Below are 20199 nucleotides of genomic sequence, written 5' to 3' on the forward strand. Positions count from 1 at the left end.
TGGCAAAAATAACATGTACCTAGTAGGGTGACTGTTCAAGGTAAATGGGATAGTGACTGAGATGAGACCAGGACAACAGGAACCCAAGTAATTTAACATTTGTTTTCATTCCTTCTCAAATGACATGCACTCACCCTCAGGCAAGTTCCCAGGATCACATTAGGTTTAAAAGGGTCAGGTTATGAGTTGTCCCAAAGCATTCTTAGATTTCTAACTAAAAATATCAAGTAGAGGACTGCATGACTGACAGCCTGTGCTGTAGTCATGAGAATAAAAGCAATTCCAAAGCTGACCAAAACCGTGTGTGTGTGTGCGCACGCACGCTCTTGAGTAAATTGTGTAGCTAAGAATAAAAAATAAAGAGGGAAAAATCTGGAAACTTGGGATCCTATAGAATGTTGAAAGCATCCTCAAACAATACAAATAAAAGAAGAACCCTGAAGAAGATTTAAGGAAAAGACCACATGAAAATGAAGCTACAGATACAAAGCATTTCTTCACTTTAGTTGGTTTTGACAAAATAATCCTTAGTAAGGTAGTTGATGAAGTGAGAAGGTATTGAGATATCACATGCAATTTTTATCTATGACTTTATCTATAGATGTTTTCCCCAAGATCCAAATCTTTTTCATTGGAATCCTGTCTTTAAAATTGACATTTGCTCTTTTTCCATGATAGATAGCTCTATCATCTCTGAATACCAATTAAGTTGAGAATCAGGCCCATGGTATTTTGACTTAAATGATTGAATGCTCCTGCATTTCTCTCCTCAGAGAGCTTGGAAGTTCCTGTAAAGTAAGGACCATATCTTATTGGTCCCAACTCAGTACCCCGCACATCGCAGAGTTTACTGTCATACATTATTACCAAACACTCGCTGGCCTCATATTCCATAAGGAAAGAGATGGAGAAACAAAAAGATTTTACTCTCCAGAAATTAAGACATGTTGGCTCCTACTGAGCCTAAAATAGACACCTTATTAAAATTCAGAGAAAATCTATACTCCCAATTAGAATATAGAACACAGAGCAAGATGTGGACAGCTTCCCATAATGTAAACAAAGCTTTATCTGATTTCTTAGTGGGAGTTCCGTAACTTTGACCTAATCCTGTGAGATGATATTTGACCATTAGCAATTCTAGATTTACTCTCTTGATTCATATTACTCCTTCCTACTAGGTTACAGATTTCACCTTTGTCCTCCCACCCATTATGTAAATCCAAATTAAACAAGCAAAACTGACCAGGGTTCCCCTTTACTCCCCTATATGTTTGTTGAAGTTTTTAGATGACTTTAAATAATTTAAATATTAAATTTGTTTTAAAACTGAGTGACAGAACACTCACTTTTCTTGAGTGACAATTTTTTATATAAACCCCCAACATCCACAGTTACAAATGGACAAAGATGGGAGATTACCAAGCAGCTGTAATGCAGTTTCCTATTCCTCCTCTGGTTCCACATGTACCTAAGGTTTTTGCTTCCTTTTCTACTGCTACTTCTCTCCAGTTTTAGGGGCTTACTGCCCCCATGCAACTGATTCCTAAACACCAGAGAAGGTAAAAGACAAAGGCCAATAGCCACATACACTGACAACTTCTCTGCTCAGGCCCTCCCATGACCTGCAGTTCTGGGTGTCCACATGTGTCCTGGGCTGTCCGTCCCACTTGCCTGCCTTCCTGCCTCCACTCTGTGGACCTGGATTCATTAGTTTAACCCTAACTCAAGCTTTAGCTCTCCCATGCCACCCTTCACGGTCCCTCCTCACTCCTTTAGCATTGATCATTCCCTTCTCTGTGCCTTTACTACACTTTGGACATACTGTGGCCAAAAGAGGCAAGTCTGTCTCCTTTACCTAGAACATAACTGAATGCTGGGAGCAACATCTTCTTCATTTTATATCCCAGTGTCCAGTACTATGCTATATCTTCCACTAATTGATTAATGGAGTCATTGATCCATAAATATTTTTGTTGATCAGTGGGGCCAGGCATCTCTCAAAGAAAGTGAGGTGCCTAAGACAAGTAAGATCCTGTCTTGCAAGGAACTCCAATTCTACCTGGGGGAGATAGTAGATTAAAAAGTATCCCATAAATAAATAAGATACTTCTAGATTGAAACAGAGAGACGAGGACTAGAGATGGAAAGTATTTGGGATCAGGTGGCAAAACAGGCTTCATTGTTCAGGTGACACCTGAGCTGAGACCTCAGTGATGGGAAGGAGATAGCCATGCAAAGACTCAGGAGAAGAGCACCCCAGGTAGAATGGACATCATACGTATTGATGTATTCTGAGGAATAGAGAAGCATAAACACATTGGCTTACAAAGTACAGACTTCTATTTCTAGAATAGGTAATAAAAATCCCAGGGCCCAAAGGCCTCAATGACATTATAACGTCCAAAGACTGACACATCTATGCCAGCATCTACCCTGAATCCTTACTATCTAGCTCCTAATTTGCTTCCCATAAAAGTACCATTTTATAAGCGTCTACTTCTATTCAGTTCATCTCTCAGTGTTCTCAAGCAGATGTTCTTAATCTTGACTCCATGAATGGGTGGGCTGTTAGAATCGTATGCAAAATTTTTATAGGGGCTCATTTTTCAGGTCAAAGATTAGATAGCTTTCTTAAAGTAATCTTTCATTTCCAAAAAGATGAAATCAACTTGTCTAGACCAAGGTAAGAGATGGTTTTATGTTTTTAGGCAGAACATGATTTCTTTAACCTATACAGGAGTAAGGTTCTAAAAACACACAAAAAACAGGAACCACCATCCCAGAATGTTCATATAATTAGAGTGACACATGGCACTGAAAAGACTGAAGTTGTTAAGCGGCTTCATTCAGTAACTTTCAAAATACTTCATTGAGAATGAATGAGCTAGAAACCATGTTGAGAATTCAAGATGAAACAGTTTTTGCTCCCAAGGAACTATTGTCAGATAAAGAAATAAGACTAATGAAACATGGGTCAAAGGACAGAGGGAACATGTAAACAGTTTAGAAGCGGAGAAAACAGAATCTGAGAAGTCTTCAGAAAAGCTGTTATGAAAGGTACTTCTCAAATTAACATTTTATCAATTTTGGTGAATAGAGATGGGATATGAAGGGAGAACACATTTTAGAGAAGGGAAATTGCATAGATAAAGAAAAAAAAAAGATGTTAAGAAGTACTCATTTGTTCCAATAACAGGGTGAGGTTTGATCAGGAAATAGCGAGGAGGTATGGCACAGGCTCACCAGGTGGCCAGCACTGTGCTACTTCAAGTAAACATGAGTTTACAGGTGCTTCCTTTCAGAGGCATGGAAAATGTAAAAGTTCATGTTATGATTTGGAAATAGTATCTCCCCAAAGATCCTGTGTTAATGCAGGAATATTCAGAGGTGAAATGATTAGATTATGAGAGCTGAGATCTACTGAGAACATCCTAGCTTGAATGATCCCACAGTCCCGCAGTTGGTAACTAGGCAGGTGGGACATGGCTAGAGGAGGAGGGTCCATGGGGGCATGCCCTGAAAGAGTGTATCATCTCTGTGGTGCCCCTCTCTCTCTCTCTGCTTCCTGGCTTCCATGAGTGGAGCAGTGCTCCACCATCATGTCCTTCGGCCATGATTTTCTGCCTCACCTTGAGCCCAAGCAATGGACTCTGCTGACCATGGACTGAACCTCTGAAACTGTGAGTCAACAAGAACTTTTCCTCCTTTAGGTTGTTCTTATCAGGTATTTTGGTTATAGGGATAAAAGGCTGATGAAACACAGTTCAGTAGAGGGATGAGTTAAGAAATAGAAGAAAAAAATGTATATCTACATATGAATTTCTGAAATAGACTTAAAATGAGTGTAGACAAAGGGCTGTGTATATTCCTTATTTTTTTTCAAAACTTGGAGAAAAATTTCAGTTGAGATGTTTGGACCAGCTTACCATATGGTAAAGACACAATGTACAGGTATTCTGTCCTTAGTGCCACAGAAATGAGTTGGACTGCAAGGGTCGTTACTCCACTTGCTGCACCTGCACACTTTTTTTTGCAATTTGTAGAGAGCCAATAGACACCCTCAGTGCTCTCAGGTTAAAAGAGAACCTTGGGGGTGCACTCACATAATGTATCCACTATGAAAATCCTATAACATTGTAGCAACATAAGGGTTCCCCATAGCTGACATATTCTTGTTATGTCACCAATTTGAGAGTTATTACAGGTCTCATTGCTGGAGAATCTCCACCTAAAGCACAAGAAGTAAAATCAAGAATCAATAAATGGGATGGATTCAAATTAAAAAGCTTCTTCTCAGCAAAGGAAACAATCAATAATGGGAAGAGGGGGCCTACAGATTGGGAGAAAATATTTACTACATGCATCTCAGATACAGCACTAATCTCCAGGACATATAAAGAACTCACACCAAAAAACAAAAAACAAAAAACAACCCAATCAATAAATGGGCTAAGGAACTGAACAGACACTTCACAGAAGAAGAAATACAATTGATCAACAAACATGAAAAAAATGTTCATCATCTCTAGCAATTAGAGAAATGCAAATTAAAATTAAGATTTCATCTCAATCCAGTCAGGATGGTGATTATCAAGAATACAAGCAAATAATAAGTATTGGTGAGGACGCGGGGAAAAAGGTACACTCATACATTGCTGGAGGGACTGCAAATTGGTGCAAACACTATGGAAAGAAGTATGGAAATTCCTCAGAAAACTTGGAATGGAACCAGCATTTGACCCAGCTATCCCACTCCTTGGTTTATATCCAAAGGAGTTAAAATCAGCATATTTCAGTGTTGCAGCCACATCAATGTGTACAGTAGGTCAATTCATAATAGCCAAACGATGGAACCAACCTAGATGCCCTTCAGTTGAATGGATAAAGAAAATGTGATACACATACACAATGACATATTACTCAACCTTAAAGAAGAATGAAATGATGACATTTGCAGGTAAATGGATGGAGATGGAGAATATCATGCTAAGTGAAATAAGCCAAACTCAAACAACAAAATGCCAAATGTTTTCTCTGATAAGTGGATGCTGATCCATAATGGCGGTGGATAGTAGGGTAGGGAAAAATGAAGGAACTTTGGATTGGGCAAAGGGGAATGAAGGGAGGGGAGGGGTTGTGGGGGTGGGAGGATGGTGGAATGAGATGGACATTATTACCCTACATACGTGTATGACTACACTACTGGTGTGACTCTGCAGTCAGAGGAACGAGAAGTTGTGCTCCATTTGTGTACCATGTGTCAAAATGCATTCTACTGTCAGGTATAACTAATTAGAACAAATTTTTATAATTTAAAAAATTAAAATTAATCAATAAATCTTATTTTAAAAACCCCAAAACAAAAAAACAAAAAACCCACAAACATTAATGTAGTTTGAAAGGCAAAAAGAGAAAACAGGTGTTTTAAAGAAGTAGTTTTAGGTATAGTAAAAATATTATATATATATATATATATATATATATATATAACATTTTATATATGTAATAGTGATATATATAATATATATTATAGTAATATAAATATATATAATATATAGTGAAAGACATTCTTTTGATATCTAAGTCTTTTTAACAACCATCTTTCCTCTGTTTCCTTTAATTTTTTTTCTGCAGGAAAGTGAGTTTATTCATAGGTGTAATTAATTAGTTCCTACAGTTCCCAAGGAGATTAAAACACATCCTGATGATCTGTTTGATGGAAATGTTATAAAATGATGCTCTTTTGAGGGCTAGGAGTGAGAGAGAAGACTCAGGTTTGGTGGAATAGGGAGGAAGATTACAGAGTAATTTAAAGATCTTCAACATCTTCAACCAAAAGGCCTATGAATCTCCCTGTCAACTAGACATATTTACCTGTGTCTGAGATAAGTAAACTTTGTTGGACCCAAGAGTGAACTGTGATCTTTCAACTAAGGCTGCCCTCTTCAGACTCAGACAAGTTTATTCCTGGTCAAAAATATGTTTTTCAGAAATAGTATATAATTCTTCAACACTGAATTATTTCAAAAATCAGGAAATTATATTATTTGTTTACACTTATTATGCATCACAATCACACTGAACTGTGATGATGTAGTCTCTTCTTTAGTAGAAAGTAGAACAATGTTTGGCTGTATTGTAACTACAAGGCTGTTCTTCCCTCAAACACTGTGCATGGGTAATTTTAGTCATGCATTCACACTTACAATGGGGCTACTGAAAGCAGCCTGTCTGGAATGAGGCACTTCACTGGCTCCTTCTCCACTTCCTACAGCAAAAGTACTTCCAGAAAGATGACTTGAGGGCTTGCTTCCCAAAGGCCTGTTATGAACTGTCCTGCAGCTGTGGGCTCTCAGTCTCGCCATATTGCTGATGGAACTGCTAAGGGAGTCTGTATATTCTTCTTCTTCAGAGACAGCTTCCTGATAGGACTCCAACCTCTTGGCTGAGGGATAAAAAGCATACTGGGTCACCATCTGAAAACAAACTTTTGAGTCAGGCAGTTATTCCATGCCATCTCCTCCTCTTTAAAACCTGACCTCCAAATCCCCCACTTATATCCTCAGTTAATAAATGTACTTCATACCTCATTGGGAGAAGTAGGAACAATCAGAAGGCACTCCCTTCTTTTTCCATCATCAGATCTTGACAACTTATCTGCATCTGTATCCATACTCTTTGCCTTTCTTCCTACTACTATGGAGGAAGCATGTCTTGTCCACTTGAGATACCCTCCACTTGTGATCTGGATCCTGTCCTTTGACCTCAAGGACTTCATCTTTCATCTTTGCAATGCTTCCTCTTTCATTTACACCAATATCTCCACAACCAATTAATTCCATGACTTTCTATTGCCCTGTCTCCATTGATAAATAAATAAATCCAATGATTATATGTGTCTGTCCTTGTCTCATTTGAGCCCTTAGTAATAGCCAACAGAATTGACCACTCTTTTCTTTTTGAACTTTCCCTTTGGGCTTCTCTGACACCACCCTTACCTGTTTTCCTTCTCACATCACTGGCTATTCCTACTTAGCTTCTCCTGCCATCTTTCTTCTCAGTCTTCAAATATTAACAAGCTGCAGAAGCTCCTTCTCTTCTCCATATACACACTCTTCCTTGAGAATTTAATCTGGTTCCATCTTTGAAACAGAATCTCTGTGTGCATGACCTCTAAGACTATACCTTAAACTCTGGCCTCCACTTGGATATCTATAAGTCTCTTATAGCAGACCGTATGGCTTACTGCCTCACCTCCTTCAAGTGTCCTATCACATACCCTTGTCAGTGAAAACTTCCCATATCAGACCAGAGTACTGATTATAGATCCTACCCCAACATTCACCATTATCTACACACTGTATCTTAAATCTTTTGAATCATCCAGTAGAATATAAGCTACAACAGGGCAGAGAATTTTGTGTTTTGTTAATTAATATTAGAGTCCAAAGCAGTGGCTTATAAGTATTCAATAGACACTTATTGATTAAATGAAAAATAAGCATTTTAATTTTAATGTGGTTAAAACTGAATTCTTTTCTTTTCTTCTTCCTTCTTAAACTTTCCTCTGGTCTTTTCCATTCTTGTTAATGGTACCTAACTTTTTATTGTAATGGAAGCCAAAAATCTAGGAGTCCACTTGATATAGTAAGTAACATCTCTACTTGTCCACTCTAAATCCAAAATATATCTGGAATATCTAGATTTTTCTCCATTTCTATACCTTAGTCCAAGCCACCATCATCTCTCAACTGGACTAGTGCAACAGTCTGCAATCCATTCCCCAAATAGTAGCTAGAGTGATCTTGCTATAAGAAAAAGCAGATCAATCACTTTCTCATAAAACTCTTAAGTGGCACGGCTGGGGCTATAGCTCAGTTGGTAGAGTGATTGTCTTGCAAGCACAAGGCCTTGGGTTTGATCCCCAGCACCACAAAAAAAAAAAAAAAAAAAAAAAAAAAAAAAAAAAAACAACAACAACAAAAAACTCTTCAGTGGCTTCATGATTCACTTAGAATAAAATCTGAACTTCGTATACTGACCCACTTAACTCAAAATGATCTGAACTCTTCTGGCCTCTCTTCCTTCTACATTCCCACTAAAATCTAGACTCACTGGCCTTCTTTCTTTACTTTGAAAATTTGCAAGCACACTACAACCTGAGGGCCTATATGCTCGTTGCTCCCTCTGATTGGAAATCTTTTGCTCCTGAACTTCAAGGTTATATCATTCAGATTTAGATCCCAATACCCCATTTACAGAGGTCTAGCCTGGCCATCTAATTCAAAATAGCCATCCAGTTATTCTGTTATACCACTCTATTTTAATTCTCTGCAAAGTTCTTATCACTATTTAATAATTTTGATTAAGAACTTCATGTATTTGTGACTATTTTCTCCAATAAAAGCCTTGTGAGAGCAGGCCTCATTTGCAATATTTATCATTGTCTGGAATTCAGTGTGTGGAACACAGAGTAGATAATAAATACATGCTTTGGGGATTACTGGCTATCTCTCTTCAGCCTAAGTTCACATACTGAACAAATTATGATTTTGGGAAAGTTGTTTTATAAAATTAAGAATGTTTTCACATTGTACTTATTATAGTAATTCTGTCTGTATTTTTTAAGGGAAGGAGAGGTGGTTAAGAGGCAAATGGTGATCCCAGATTCTAGTATCAACTCTTCTAAAGATGAAGTGGTTTTCAACAAAACACTCACTCTTTCTTAGCCTCTGTTTTCATAATCAAACATTCTAGAATGAACAATTGTGGTTCAGTGACTTTAAGATCTTTTCAAATTATGGAAGTCTCATTATATGTTCTGCCTAAAGGATACAGAATGTTTCCCTGTATCATCTTACGGCTTGCAAAACTGATCTACTACCTGTGTCCCAAAGATTCTGATTTCCTCCATCCTCACCTATGTTTTTACTTAAATACCTCTTCTTGTCTTTTTGACGGACAGAAATCCTAAACTTTAAAGACCTGATCCAAATACCAGTTCCTCAATGAAGAGGTCCATAACTGTATCAGCTCTCATCCATGCCACGCACTGAACATGCGTGGCTTTCATGAACTGATCATTACCATGTACCAGGCAACTATTTTATTTAATCATTATAACAACCCTCTGACTAAGTACCATCAGTACCCCCATTTAAAAATAAAGACATAAGTTTAAGTAATTTGCCCCATCTCACAAAAGTGGTACAGGTTAATCTTAAAACCATGTCTATTAGACTCCATAGCCAATCTTCTGAGCCCTAATACTATACCGTTTCTAAATCTAGCCATATATGTTAATATGACCAATTTTAACACAGCTATATCCCTTACCTTTACATGGTCAGTCTTCTCCATTTGATTTCAATGAGTCCGTGTTTTTTAACTCCAATACTTATTAACCAGATAATGAATAAATAAATATGTGAATAAAATATCACTAGCATCAATGGAAAGTTGTGGGGTAAGGACTTAACATGCATTGAAGCTTTTCTTTGTTCAAGCATCTGTCTAGGTTATAAATATGCATGGGCATGTACACAAATTTTTTTTTCTTATTTTCATTTTCAAAAAAATGTCATCTGGAAGAAACTATCACTGCTTAATAAGCCAGTCCCCAAAAACCAAAGGCTGAATATTCTCTCTGACATGTGGATGCTAACCCACAAAAAGGAAGGTTGGGGAGGGGAAGAATAGAAATCCACTGGATTAGACAAAGGGGAATGAAGGGAAAGGAGGTTGGAGGGGAATAGGAAAGACAGTAGAATTAATCAGACATAACTTTCCTATCCTTGTATATGAATACACAACCAGGGTAACGCCACATCACGGACAACCACAAGAATAGGATCCTAATTAGATTAAGTGATATTCCATGTATATATAATTTGTAAAAAAAAAAACAAAACAAAAAAAAAAACACCCAGAAGGATTAAGCACCTCAACCATGGTAGGGCTGAGATTTGGATTTAGATTTTCATAATTCCAAAGCTAATACAAGTATCCATTATATCACAGCCCTTTAGTTCTGACTTATATCTAATAGGTTTGCTCAGTGTTTCTTAACATGGGGTGCATTTGTCCCCTTGGGGACTTTTCACAGTTGCTGTCCACACATTTGCTTGTCATAACTGGGAGAGGGATACTGTTGGTGTTCAGTAGGTACAGGCCAAGGATCCTTGTTAACATCTTACAATAACCAGATCAACCCCCATGACTAAGCATAACCCAACCCAAAAACCAACAGACCTGGGATTAACAAATCCTTTAGTAGTTCAAGAAATGTACTGATGATGCAAAGTCATTTTAAAAAATAAACAGAATACTTCAGAATCTATAAAAATGAAAGCTATACTTCATGATATAGCTCCTGGCCATCATTAGGGAAATGGTCATGATGCACTGTGTAGTATGGTGCCAGGAAGCTTACCTAGTACTATAAGATAAACTGGCCCAATAAGGACAACTGCAGAAGTGGAACTGGGAAGACAAAGAATGACTCGACCTTGAATCATGTTGTGGAAAGCTATGAGATGTATACAGAGCAGGAAACTTACAATGTGATTCAGAAAGCAAAGCTACTGGAGCTATACTTTAGGTCCAGTGAAAATGTCACAAAAATAGGGCACAACAAGCAAAGTTTCATTATCATATTGACAAAAACAACTGTCTAAATGGTAATGAAGACTTTTATTCTTCTTTTAAAGTAGGCTCTAATTAGTTCCATGAATGCTTCAAAGTAGGCCAGGAATTCTTGCACTGTGACTCAGAAGAGAAAACATTCAAAATGTGTCATCTTTTCTGTGTCTGAAGTAGGTCCTTGGTTAGGATTCAAATGATGTACTTTATTTATTTTCCTTATTTAATCCTTAGTCTGTCTCATTTTCCCATTCCCTCTAAGACCATACTAATAGCATAAAACTTATTTATGGTTTATAACATGCATTTATTTGATATCTGGAAGAAATGGGTAAGAGACTATGGAACCAACATTTATCAGACTTTTTAATATGCTTTTCATGGAGTCAAACCAGCACACTCAAATAAGCTTCATTCAACTGTATCATCTGCACATCCTTCATCAAATCTTCCTCTATGAACTAATTAACCCAAACATTTACATTCCAACATTCACCTGCTTGTAAACAGCACACTCAGCTTCCTCTAACCATATCATTCACCTATCATTGATACCCAAACCTCTTGTTCTAAACTAATTCTCCATACATTTCCAGCATTTCAAGAATTTCTGTTATACTGCCTTCAAGACAACAAATCTTCATCAGTATAAAAGCCACCTCCAAAACTGCCTGAAAATCAAAACAATACAGAATAACAATACCAACTTTAACCTCATAATTTACATGATAAGTTTATATTTACATATCTGCTTCCCACTTTGGACCATTACCTCCTCAAGAGAGACCTATTTCTTGTTTTAGTAAATAATAGTTATGTAACAGGGGTCTACTTCATGCTTTGAATATAATCCTTGCTGCTCCTGCACTGTGGCTTATTTTAAAACTGACATGTTTTTTTCTTCCTCTCTCTCTCTCTCCCTCCCTAATTACAGGGGAAACAGAATTAACCTTCTTACCATCCTAGGCCTAGTTGTCTGTCCTTTGACTCACAGATCACAGGAATGAAGGAGTTGGGACTTCAGACTTGACACCCACAGATCTAAGAGACAGTTATCTCTCAAGGTTACAAATGAATTACCAAAAAAAAAAAAAAAAAAAATGAATTATGACTCCTGAGAGGGCACAGCTAGAGTGAAGCCTTTGAATCACCTCTTTAAAAAGTCCTCTATTCTTTAAGGTTGAGTAATATATATATTACTGGTAAATGGATGGAGCTGGAGAAAATCATGCTAAGCAAAATAAGCCAGTCCCCCAAAACAAAAAAACTGAATGTTTCCTCTGATATGTGAATGCTAATTCACAATGGGGTTGGCTAGGGAAAAATAGAGTTACTTTAGATTGGGTAGTGGGGAATGAAGGGAGAGAAGGGGACAGGGGGGTAGGAAGGATAGTAGGATGAATCAGACATTATTACCCTATGTACATATATAACTATATGACTGGTGGAATTCTAAATCATGTATAACCAGAAGAATGAGAAATTATACTCCATTATATATGATGTATCAAAGTGCATTCTACTGTCATGTACAGCTAATTAAAACAAATTAATTTTTTTTTAAAGTTTTCTGTTGGGCTAGGGATGTAGCTCAGTTGGTAGAGTGCTTGCCTCACATGCACAAGTCCCTGGGTTCAATCCCCAGCACACACACACACAAAAAATTCCTCTGTTCCCCCTGACAGGGAAAGTCACATCCTCTGGGACAGGAGTCCCGTTTGTTTCTCAAATTGTTAGCAAAGCCGTAAAACTTCTTTTTCCTTTATCTATCTCAAAATTGTGTCCTTGTTATTGGGTCAGCATCAGTGAAAAGGATCAAGCTTTTGGTACCAATTATAAGAATAACAATTGTAGCAGCTAATATGGGAAACTTATTTTATGCCATGCTTTATTCTAAGTGCCTTTTTATAATTATCTTGTCTCATCTCCTTACTCAATGAGGTAGATACTATCATTGATCAATTTCATTGAGGTTCATAGAAATTAGATAATGTGCCTAGGGTCACACAGTTTGCAGGTAGTAGCAATGAAATTCAAGCTTAGGAGACCAGAATCCAAAATCCTATTCTTGATAAATGCTCAATGTTGCCTCTGTATACAACAGATTCACAAATTGCACCTTATAAAGGCAAGTCAAATTGAGGGACATTCTAAAAAATGCCAGAATAATGCCCCTCAAAACTGTTAAGGTCATCAAAAAGATGATAAATTTAAGCAAGCCTCTGTCAAGCCTAGAGGAGTCTAAATGATGACAATTATATGGCAGCCTGGATATGATCCTGGGACACAGAAAAAGACATACGTAAAAACTAAGAAAACTAATGAAGTGTGAATCTCAGTGAATAATGATGTATCAATATTGGTTCAGCACATAGCACAGATGTATCACATGATGGGTGTTAACAACCAGGGTATATTAGACCCTCTATAATGTCCTTATAAATTTCCTATAAAACTGAAAGTCTCCTAAAATGAAGTTTATATTTTAAAGCGGCATTATCTTTTAGTTGTTTTTTAAAGGAGTGTTTTTTAATTTTCATATGTATGCCAGTATGAATTATCTTGGGATATTATTAAAATGCAGATTTTAACTGAAGCTCTGAAGGGGGCTGAGGTTCTGCATTTCTAATACATGGCCAGGTGTTGCTGATGCTGCCAGCACATGACCACACTTCAGGTTAAAAGGTTTCAGAAGATATAATGCTGTTGTCAGATATAGTCAGTTATGTGTGTGTAAAGGGTTATTTACAAGGAGCAATGTTCCTTATGGGACTATTTCCTAGGCAAGACTTTTGCTCAAAAAACCAAAAGTGTTGACCACTAAAACATGGATATACATTTTAATGAAAACAATATCTTAGAACTAAGTTCTGGAAAAACCTGGTTCTTACCATTTCACTGCCCTCAGTTACCGTGTTTGTGTACGTATGTGTGAGGAGACATACAAAAGAAGTACTTACTTGGGTAAGAAAGTGTATGTTCAGGGAGTAAGGTGGAAGAAGGCTAGCATTAGCCTTTTTAAATGTTACAAATATAAAAATTTAAATGTTATACATACAAAAAATAATGCAGCGCTTTCCACTGCGTATTTTATGCAACATTACTGCAGCAAGATGCGACACTTTCTGTAAAGAGAAACTAGTTAAGTAATTCCAGTATCAGAATTGCTTTAAAATAACAGCCCATATTAACAGTACCAGAGGAAACCCTCAAAACCTGATAGAGGTTTCCATTCCCATTGTAGAAGTAACCACAGAGGGTCTGCCTCACATACTCTCCTTTCTGTATCACACCTGCCAGAACTGCAGAGGGACCACACTCTTGGAAGACCTACAAAGAAAGCAGGTTCCTCAGATTCTAACATGGTAAACATTGTGCTAAAATTCATTAATCTTTGTCAAAGAAGCCACAGGGTCACTATATTAAGAAGTCCAATTGGAATTAAATTCCACCGTATACAATAAACCGATATCCCAATATGCATCATCAAGAGAATCTGCTTACTTAGAAGGCAATCACATAAAAGAAGAGATATCCATCACAACAGACGTGTAAATCTCAACACAGAAATGGAAGCAGTATAAAAACATGCAATGTGACACCTCCCGTAGTTTATGATTGTCCAGTAACTGATGGTGAAGACATTGATGTGGATAAAAATGCCAAAGAATCCAAAGGAATGATTTTTAAAGCATTCAGTGAAATTCAAGAAAATATATATATAGTGTTGAAAAAGTAAGGAGGACAATGGAGGATACAAATTCAATGAAGACATAGAGATTTTTAAAAAGAACCAGATAGAAATCTTGGAAATAAAAAGCTCAATAAGTCAGACTGAAAAAAAAAACACTCAGTTGAAATCCTCCACAATGACTAAAATAAGCAGAGGAAAGAATACTGAATCTTGATAACTCTGTTAATACATCACCTTCAGACAGCAATAAAGAAAGAAATAGAAGAGAATGAAGAGAACATACAAGATATCTGGGACACCATTAAAAGATTCAAAAATCTGAATAATCAGCATATTAGAGAAAGAAGAACTACATGCTAACAGCATAAAAAAGATATTCAGTGAAACAGTAGAAAAATTTACAAGTCTTGGTTGAGACATGAACATCCAAAAACCCAAAATAGACATGACCAGAAAAGAACCTCTCCATGTCATATTAAACTGTCAAAAGTACAGGACAAAGAAAAAGTATCAAATGCTGTAAAAGAAAAGTGCCAACTCACATTTAAAGGCAATTGCACGGGAATAACAGCAGATTTCTCAGAAAAAAATCTATCAGTAGGTCATGAAATGACATATTTCAAGTCCTGAAAGAAAACAACTTCCAAACTAAATTACTCAACAGGTTTTTCTTCAGATTCAAAGAGAAATAAAGACCTTCCAAAATAAGGATAAACTAAAGAAACTCATGACTACTAGACCAACATTAAGGAAGATATTTAAGAAAATTCTACTTCCAGAAGGAAAAAAAGTTTAACAATCATAAGACCACAAGTATGAATAAATCTCTTTAGAAGAGTAGACATGAAAATTAAAAATAGGAAAGAATCAAAAATAATCAACATAGTAAATAATCAAATGTCTATGGTGAATAACACAGAAAAAAATGAACACTTAATATTCAAAACAACCAGAGGAAAATACACAAAATGACAAGAACAATGACATAATTTTCAATAATAATGATGAATGCAAATGGTCTTAAATCTCCAAGAGAACAACTTGCTGATTGACTAAAAAACAAGATCCAACAATTTGCAGCCTGTAAGTAACTCCCCTCACCTGCAAAGATAAGCACACACTGAAGTAAAAGGAAGAAAAATGATATTCCAAGCAAATGGAATCTGAAAACAAGCAGAAATAGGTATACATGTCTCTGACAAAATAGTATAAATCAATTAGAAATTATAAAGAATTTCACTACATATTGATCAAGGGAAAATTCATCAAGAAGATGTAATAATTATAAATACATACACACTGAACATCAGAGCACCCAATTATATAAAACAAACCCTACTAAACATAAAAGATATTCTCTAGCATAATAATAGTGGGCAACTTCAATACTCCACTCTCACCAATAGATAGATCATTTAAAACAAACCAACAACAACAAAAAATCAACAAAATTTGAATTACACTATAGATTTTGAACAGATACCTACAGAATATTCCATCCAACAGCTGTAGAATAAACATTCTTTTTTTAGCATGTTAAAGTTTTTCCAAAATAGATCATATGTTAGATCATAAAACAAATCCTAACAAATTTTTTTAAATGAAATAATTTCTTGCCTCCTTTCATATTTTAATGGAACAAAACCAGAAATCAACAGCAAAATTAACTACAGAAATTATATAAACATATGAAGATTGAACGATACACTTTTGAATGAAGAGTGGGTCACTGAAGAAATTAAAGGGAAAATTTCTAAATTTCTAAAATAGAATGAAAAGGGAAATAAAACATACCAGAACTTTTAGGATATAGTAAAAGCACTATTAAAAGGGAAGTTTATAGCAATGAGTGCTCACATTAAAAAGAAGAAAAAGAAAACCCCAAATCTCAGAAAGATCTCAATTAAATAACCTAATGATGCACCTCAAGGTCTTAGAAAAACAAGAACAAACAAAACCAAAATCAGTAGAAGGAAAGAAATAATAAAGTTCGGAGCCGAAAGAAATAGAAGCTAAAAGAATAATATAAGGTATTGATGAAACAATGAGTTGGTATCTTGAAAAGATAAAACAAAATAGACAAACCTTTAGTTAAACTAATCCACCCCCCCCAAAAAAAAGACACAAATAAAAATAATTAGAGGTAAAAAAAGAAGACAACAGAAATCACCGAAACTTAAAGAATCATTAGGGAATATTTTCAAAATCTATATGTCAATAAATGGGAAAATCTGAAAGAAATGAGCAAATTTTTGGATATCTATGACCTTTCAAAATTAAACCCAGAGGATATACAAACCCTAAATACATGAATAACAAGAAATGAGAATGGAGCAGTAATAAAAAGTCTCCCAACAAAGAAAAGCCCAGTTCCAGACAGATTCATTTACTAATCTGAAATAAGAATACCACTGTTTCTCAAACTACTTGATGAACTAGAAGGGGAAGGAATCCTTCCCAACTCATTCTAGGAAACCAGTCCTCAACACACCCTCTTCCACTTCCAGGTATTTTGTTTTTGTGTTTTATTCTTATGGGCCAAATGATGGGACCAGGAGGAAATTGGAGACCATTTAGAATTATTTTCAAGATATTTGTTAGAGAGATGGCCCATAGTTTCCTTAGACATTCAAAAGTATCTGTAATGTAATATCATTATCACCCCACCAACCCCAACCTTCCATCTCTGCTTTACTCTAATCATTTACTCTAATTTTAAAGTGGTTACTGTGTGTTTATTAGATTATACCAATGAAAAACAAATACTGAATGATACTGTAGTGCAAATACTAAATGATAGAATACTATAAATATGTAAAAATATAAATATTGTAAAAGTGATAAAAACACTGAATATATAATTATGATATGATAGAAATAACTAAATGAAAGCAAATGATATAAATACTAAACGATACAGTAATAACCAAAACAGGTACTGAGTATCTTTATCATCATTTTACTTAGTTTATCAGTTTATCATTTAGTGTTTGTATTCCTGTATCACTTAATATTATATTTCTTAGTACCTACTAAATTTCAAAGGAACAGGAATGTAGTGTACAGTTAAGTATGGTTGAGTTAAGTATCCATTTTTTAAAATATATGCCAGAATAATCAGGCATTTAAGTGACTGGGGAAAAAAAAAAAAAAACAGACAAATTTTACAGGTGTTTTTCATAAAAACCCCACACTCACCATTTTCTTCATGGCAGTAATCAAATCCTGCCACACTACACCTTCGAAAAACCATTTTGTTCTCAGTAAGGGTTCCCGTCTTATCAGAAAATAGGTACTGAATCTGTCCAAGATCCTCAGTGATGTTCAGAGCTCGACATTGAACAGTAGAATCTATTTTCTCATTGTAGAAATCCACATCACTTTGAATAAAATATATTTGTCCAAGCTTCACAATTTCGATGGAAACATAGAGAGAAATGGGAATCAAGACCTACGAAAACCCAATTTAAAAAATGTTAAAGTAAGTTAAAGAAAGTGAAGACAGTTGAGCATAGCTGGATCAGACCTTAAAGTTCCCTGATAAGCCTGATGTAAATTACCTGTAGCAAAATGATCATGGTCCAAAACATATAGAATCCTGCCAACACTGGTGATATGACATGTCCGTCAGGCTCAGGGATATTAAAAAAGGGCATGTTTTCATATCTGCTCAGCCAGATTCCATGACCTTTCAGAAGCACACAGAAATCAGAAGAATGCAACACAAGTATTACACAAATATAGAACTTTATTCCTCAAGAAGGAGGGGTCAGAGTATTCATTGTGGTTAATAATTCATTGTTTTTGGAAACAAGGTCAAATTCAAAGAGCTACACAAACTGCTGCCCCTGTTTTCTTCTCTGTAAATCTTTTTCCAGGAGTATTCAGTACTACCACAAAGGGTAAGTGGATATAGTTAACATATAATGTTTTTCAAGACAAAGGATGAGAGAGAGAGATGAGCATATGAAGAAAAAAATATTGACAAATAAAAGCTAATTAACAGAAGCTGTTTGAAAGAAAAAAAAAAGTTTCTTGCCAAAAAGAAGTCAGTAAATAATTGAATTTTACCTACCCACTGCACCAGTTAAACACATTATAACCAGAAGCAGGACACACCAGAGGACATCTGTATTTGCTCTTCTTTCTAATTTACTGCGCTTATATCGAGGCCCACTGTTGTTTAGCATTGCTTTGGTTTCATGGCCTGAGTAGGAAACATGGTATGTCAGAAAAAGCATAAATAAAACCAGGTAGTAAGTACCACACTTAAAAATCTCTCTGGAAGACAAATTGATAAAACATAGTTACACAATACAATATGTCAGAAAAAGCATAAATAAAACCAGGTAGTAAGTACCACACTTAAAAATCTCTCTGGAAGACAACTTGATAAAACATAGTTACACAATACAATATGTCAGAAAAAGCATAATTAAAACCAGGTAGTAAGTACCACACTTAAAAATCTCTCTGGAAGACAACTTGATAAAACATAGTTACACAATACATTTTGGCCATGTAGTCTGCATTTAAGATCCATTTAGAAAGACCAAGATTGCTGATTAAGTTTATCAAGACAAGTTGACTTTCTGCTTTTATACATATCATCATGAGTAAACAAAAAAGGTGAACTTGTAGAAAAGCACAGAAGGGACAATGACAAAAATTTAGGAGCACAACTAACCTGCATAAACCACAATGCCCACAACAGCCTCTGTGTTTCTAATAGTGCATCCTCTAAGCAATAAATTTTCCTTGCTGAGACCCACACGTTCTTTGTTGGAATGTTCTCTGTAAGAAAGACATCATATAGTTTTATTTTAAAATGACAAAAGTGGGGATATAAAATAAAATCATGGTCCTCACAGAATAGTAAGTGAGGTAGTTCACAGGAAAGTTTGCAAATCTCTGGCAGGTTAGCTTTCATGATTTCAGTTACCTGTTTTGCCTATGAGAAAGCTGCTGTAAGTCTCTAACTCCCATGGTTTTCTATCGCTCATTGTCTATTACTACAAGAACTCAAGCATATTCCAAATAAGGTCCCCACTTTCCTAGGACACATTGTACTAGGATAGGTATACATTCTGTGTATGTAGGATAACTTCATAGTTGATGAGAGAAAAACTCTTGATAGAATTAGAAAATTACTATTTTCAACGTGGATAAAATCAAGATTCATCCTAGACAATGATAATTCATGGCTGCTCAAACTGTTAGATGAAATGCTGACTGGGAACTCTGTAATGAACACATGAGGCTGACAACACCCATCTGACATTGGGGACATATCAAAGTTCTCTGATTTATGGAAAAGAAGGTCATGGCCCCATGAATTTCTATCAGGGCACTCCAACCTGAAGTCTATGGCTTCCAAGGATCTATGAAGCCTCTCAAATTGCTTCTCAAATTATATGCAATACTGTGTGTGTTATTTTCCTTTTTCTTTCTTTCTTTCTTTCTTTCCTTTAGCTATTTTCTAGGAAGAGGAATCATTTGTTCCATCAGATTCTGAAAGGTAGACAGAAAATACATGGGATAAATAAGAAAGTTAAATAAACATCACTACCAGAATGTAGTTGGTCATGTTCTAAAATGTAAATTCTGCAGGCAAAATGACCTAGTTAACACAAGAAATAAATGGCATGAAGGGAAAATGGAGAGGGGAGAGGGAGCTCAACATGAGGAGGCAATCAGCTCAATCCAGCATGTGGTGAATTATGTAAGCTAAATAACCCAATTCCCTGGAAGAGAAAATTCAGAAACTTATATGCCAAACAAAATACATAGAGCACATGTGTGTAGGGGGATTGACCCAGGGGTACTCTACTGCTAAGCCTCATCCCTAGTCCTTTTTAAAA

At 35.9% G+C, this 20199-nt stretch overlaps 1 protein-coding gene across 1 annotated transcript in view; it reads right to left on the reverse strand.

Annotated features, from left to right (window-relative positions):
• Atp10d (ATPase phospholipid transporting 10D (putative)) overlaps positions 1-20199 on the reverse strand; it is a 111338-nt gene that overhangs the window by 32687 nt on the left and 58452 nt on the right. Inside the window, exons 6-10 of the mRNA XM_047567034.1 lie at positions 19026-19132; positions 18414-18545; positions 17899-18026; positions 17537-17789; positions 6210-6448 (exon numbers count right to left, since the gene is read on the reverse strand). Coding sequence (XP_047422990.1) covers positions 6210-6448; positions 17537-17789; positions 17899-18026; positions 18414-18545; positions 19026-19132 — 859 coding nt within the window. The remainder of the gene's footprint in view (positions 1-6209; positions 6449-17536; positions 17790-17898; positions 18027-18413; positions 18546-19025; positions 19133-20199) is intronic.

Source organism: Sciurus carolinensis, chromosome 10, assembly GCF_902686445.1.
Source record: "Sciurus carolinensis chromosome 10, mSciCar1.2, whole genome shotgun sequence".
Classification (NCBI taxonomy): Eukaryota; Metazoa; Chordata; class Mammalia; order Rodentia; family Sciuridae; genus Sciurus; species Sciurus carolinensis.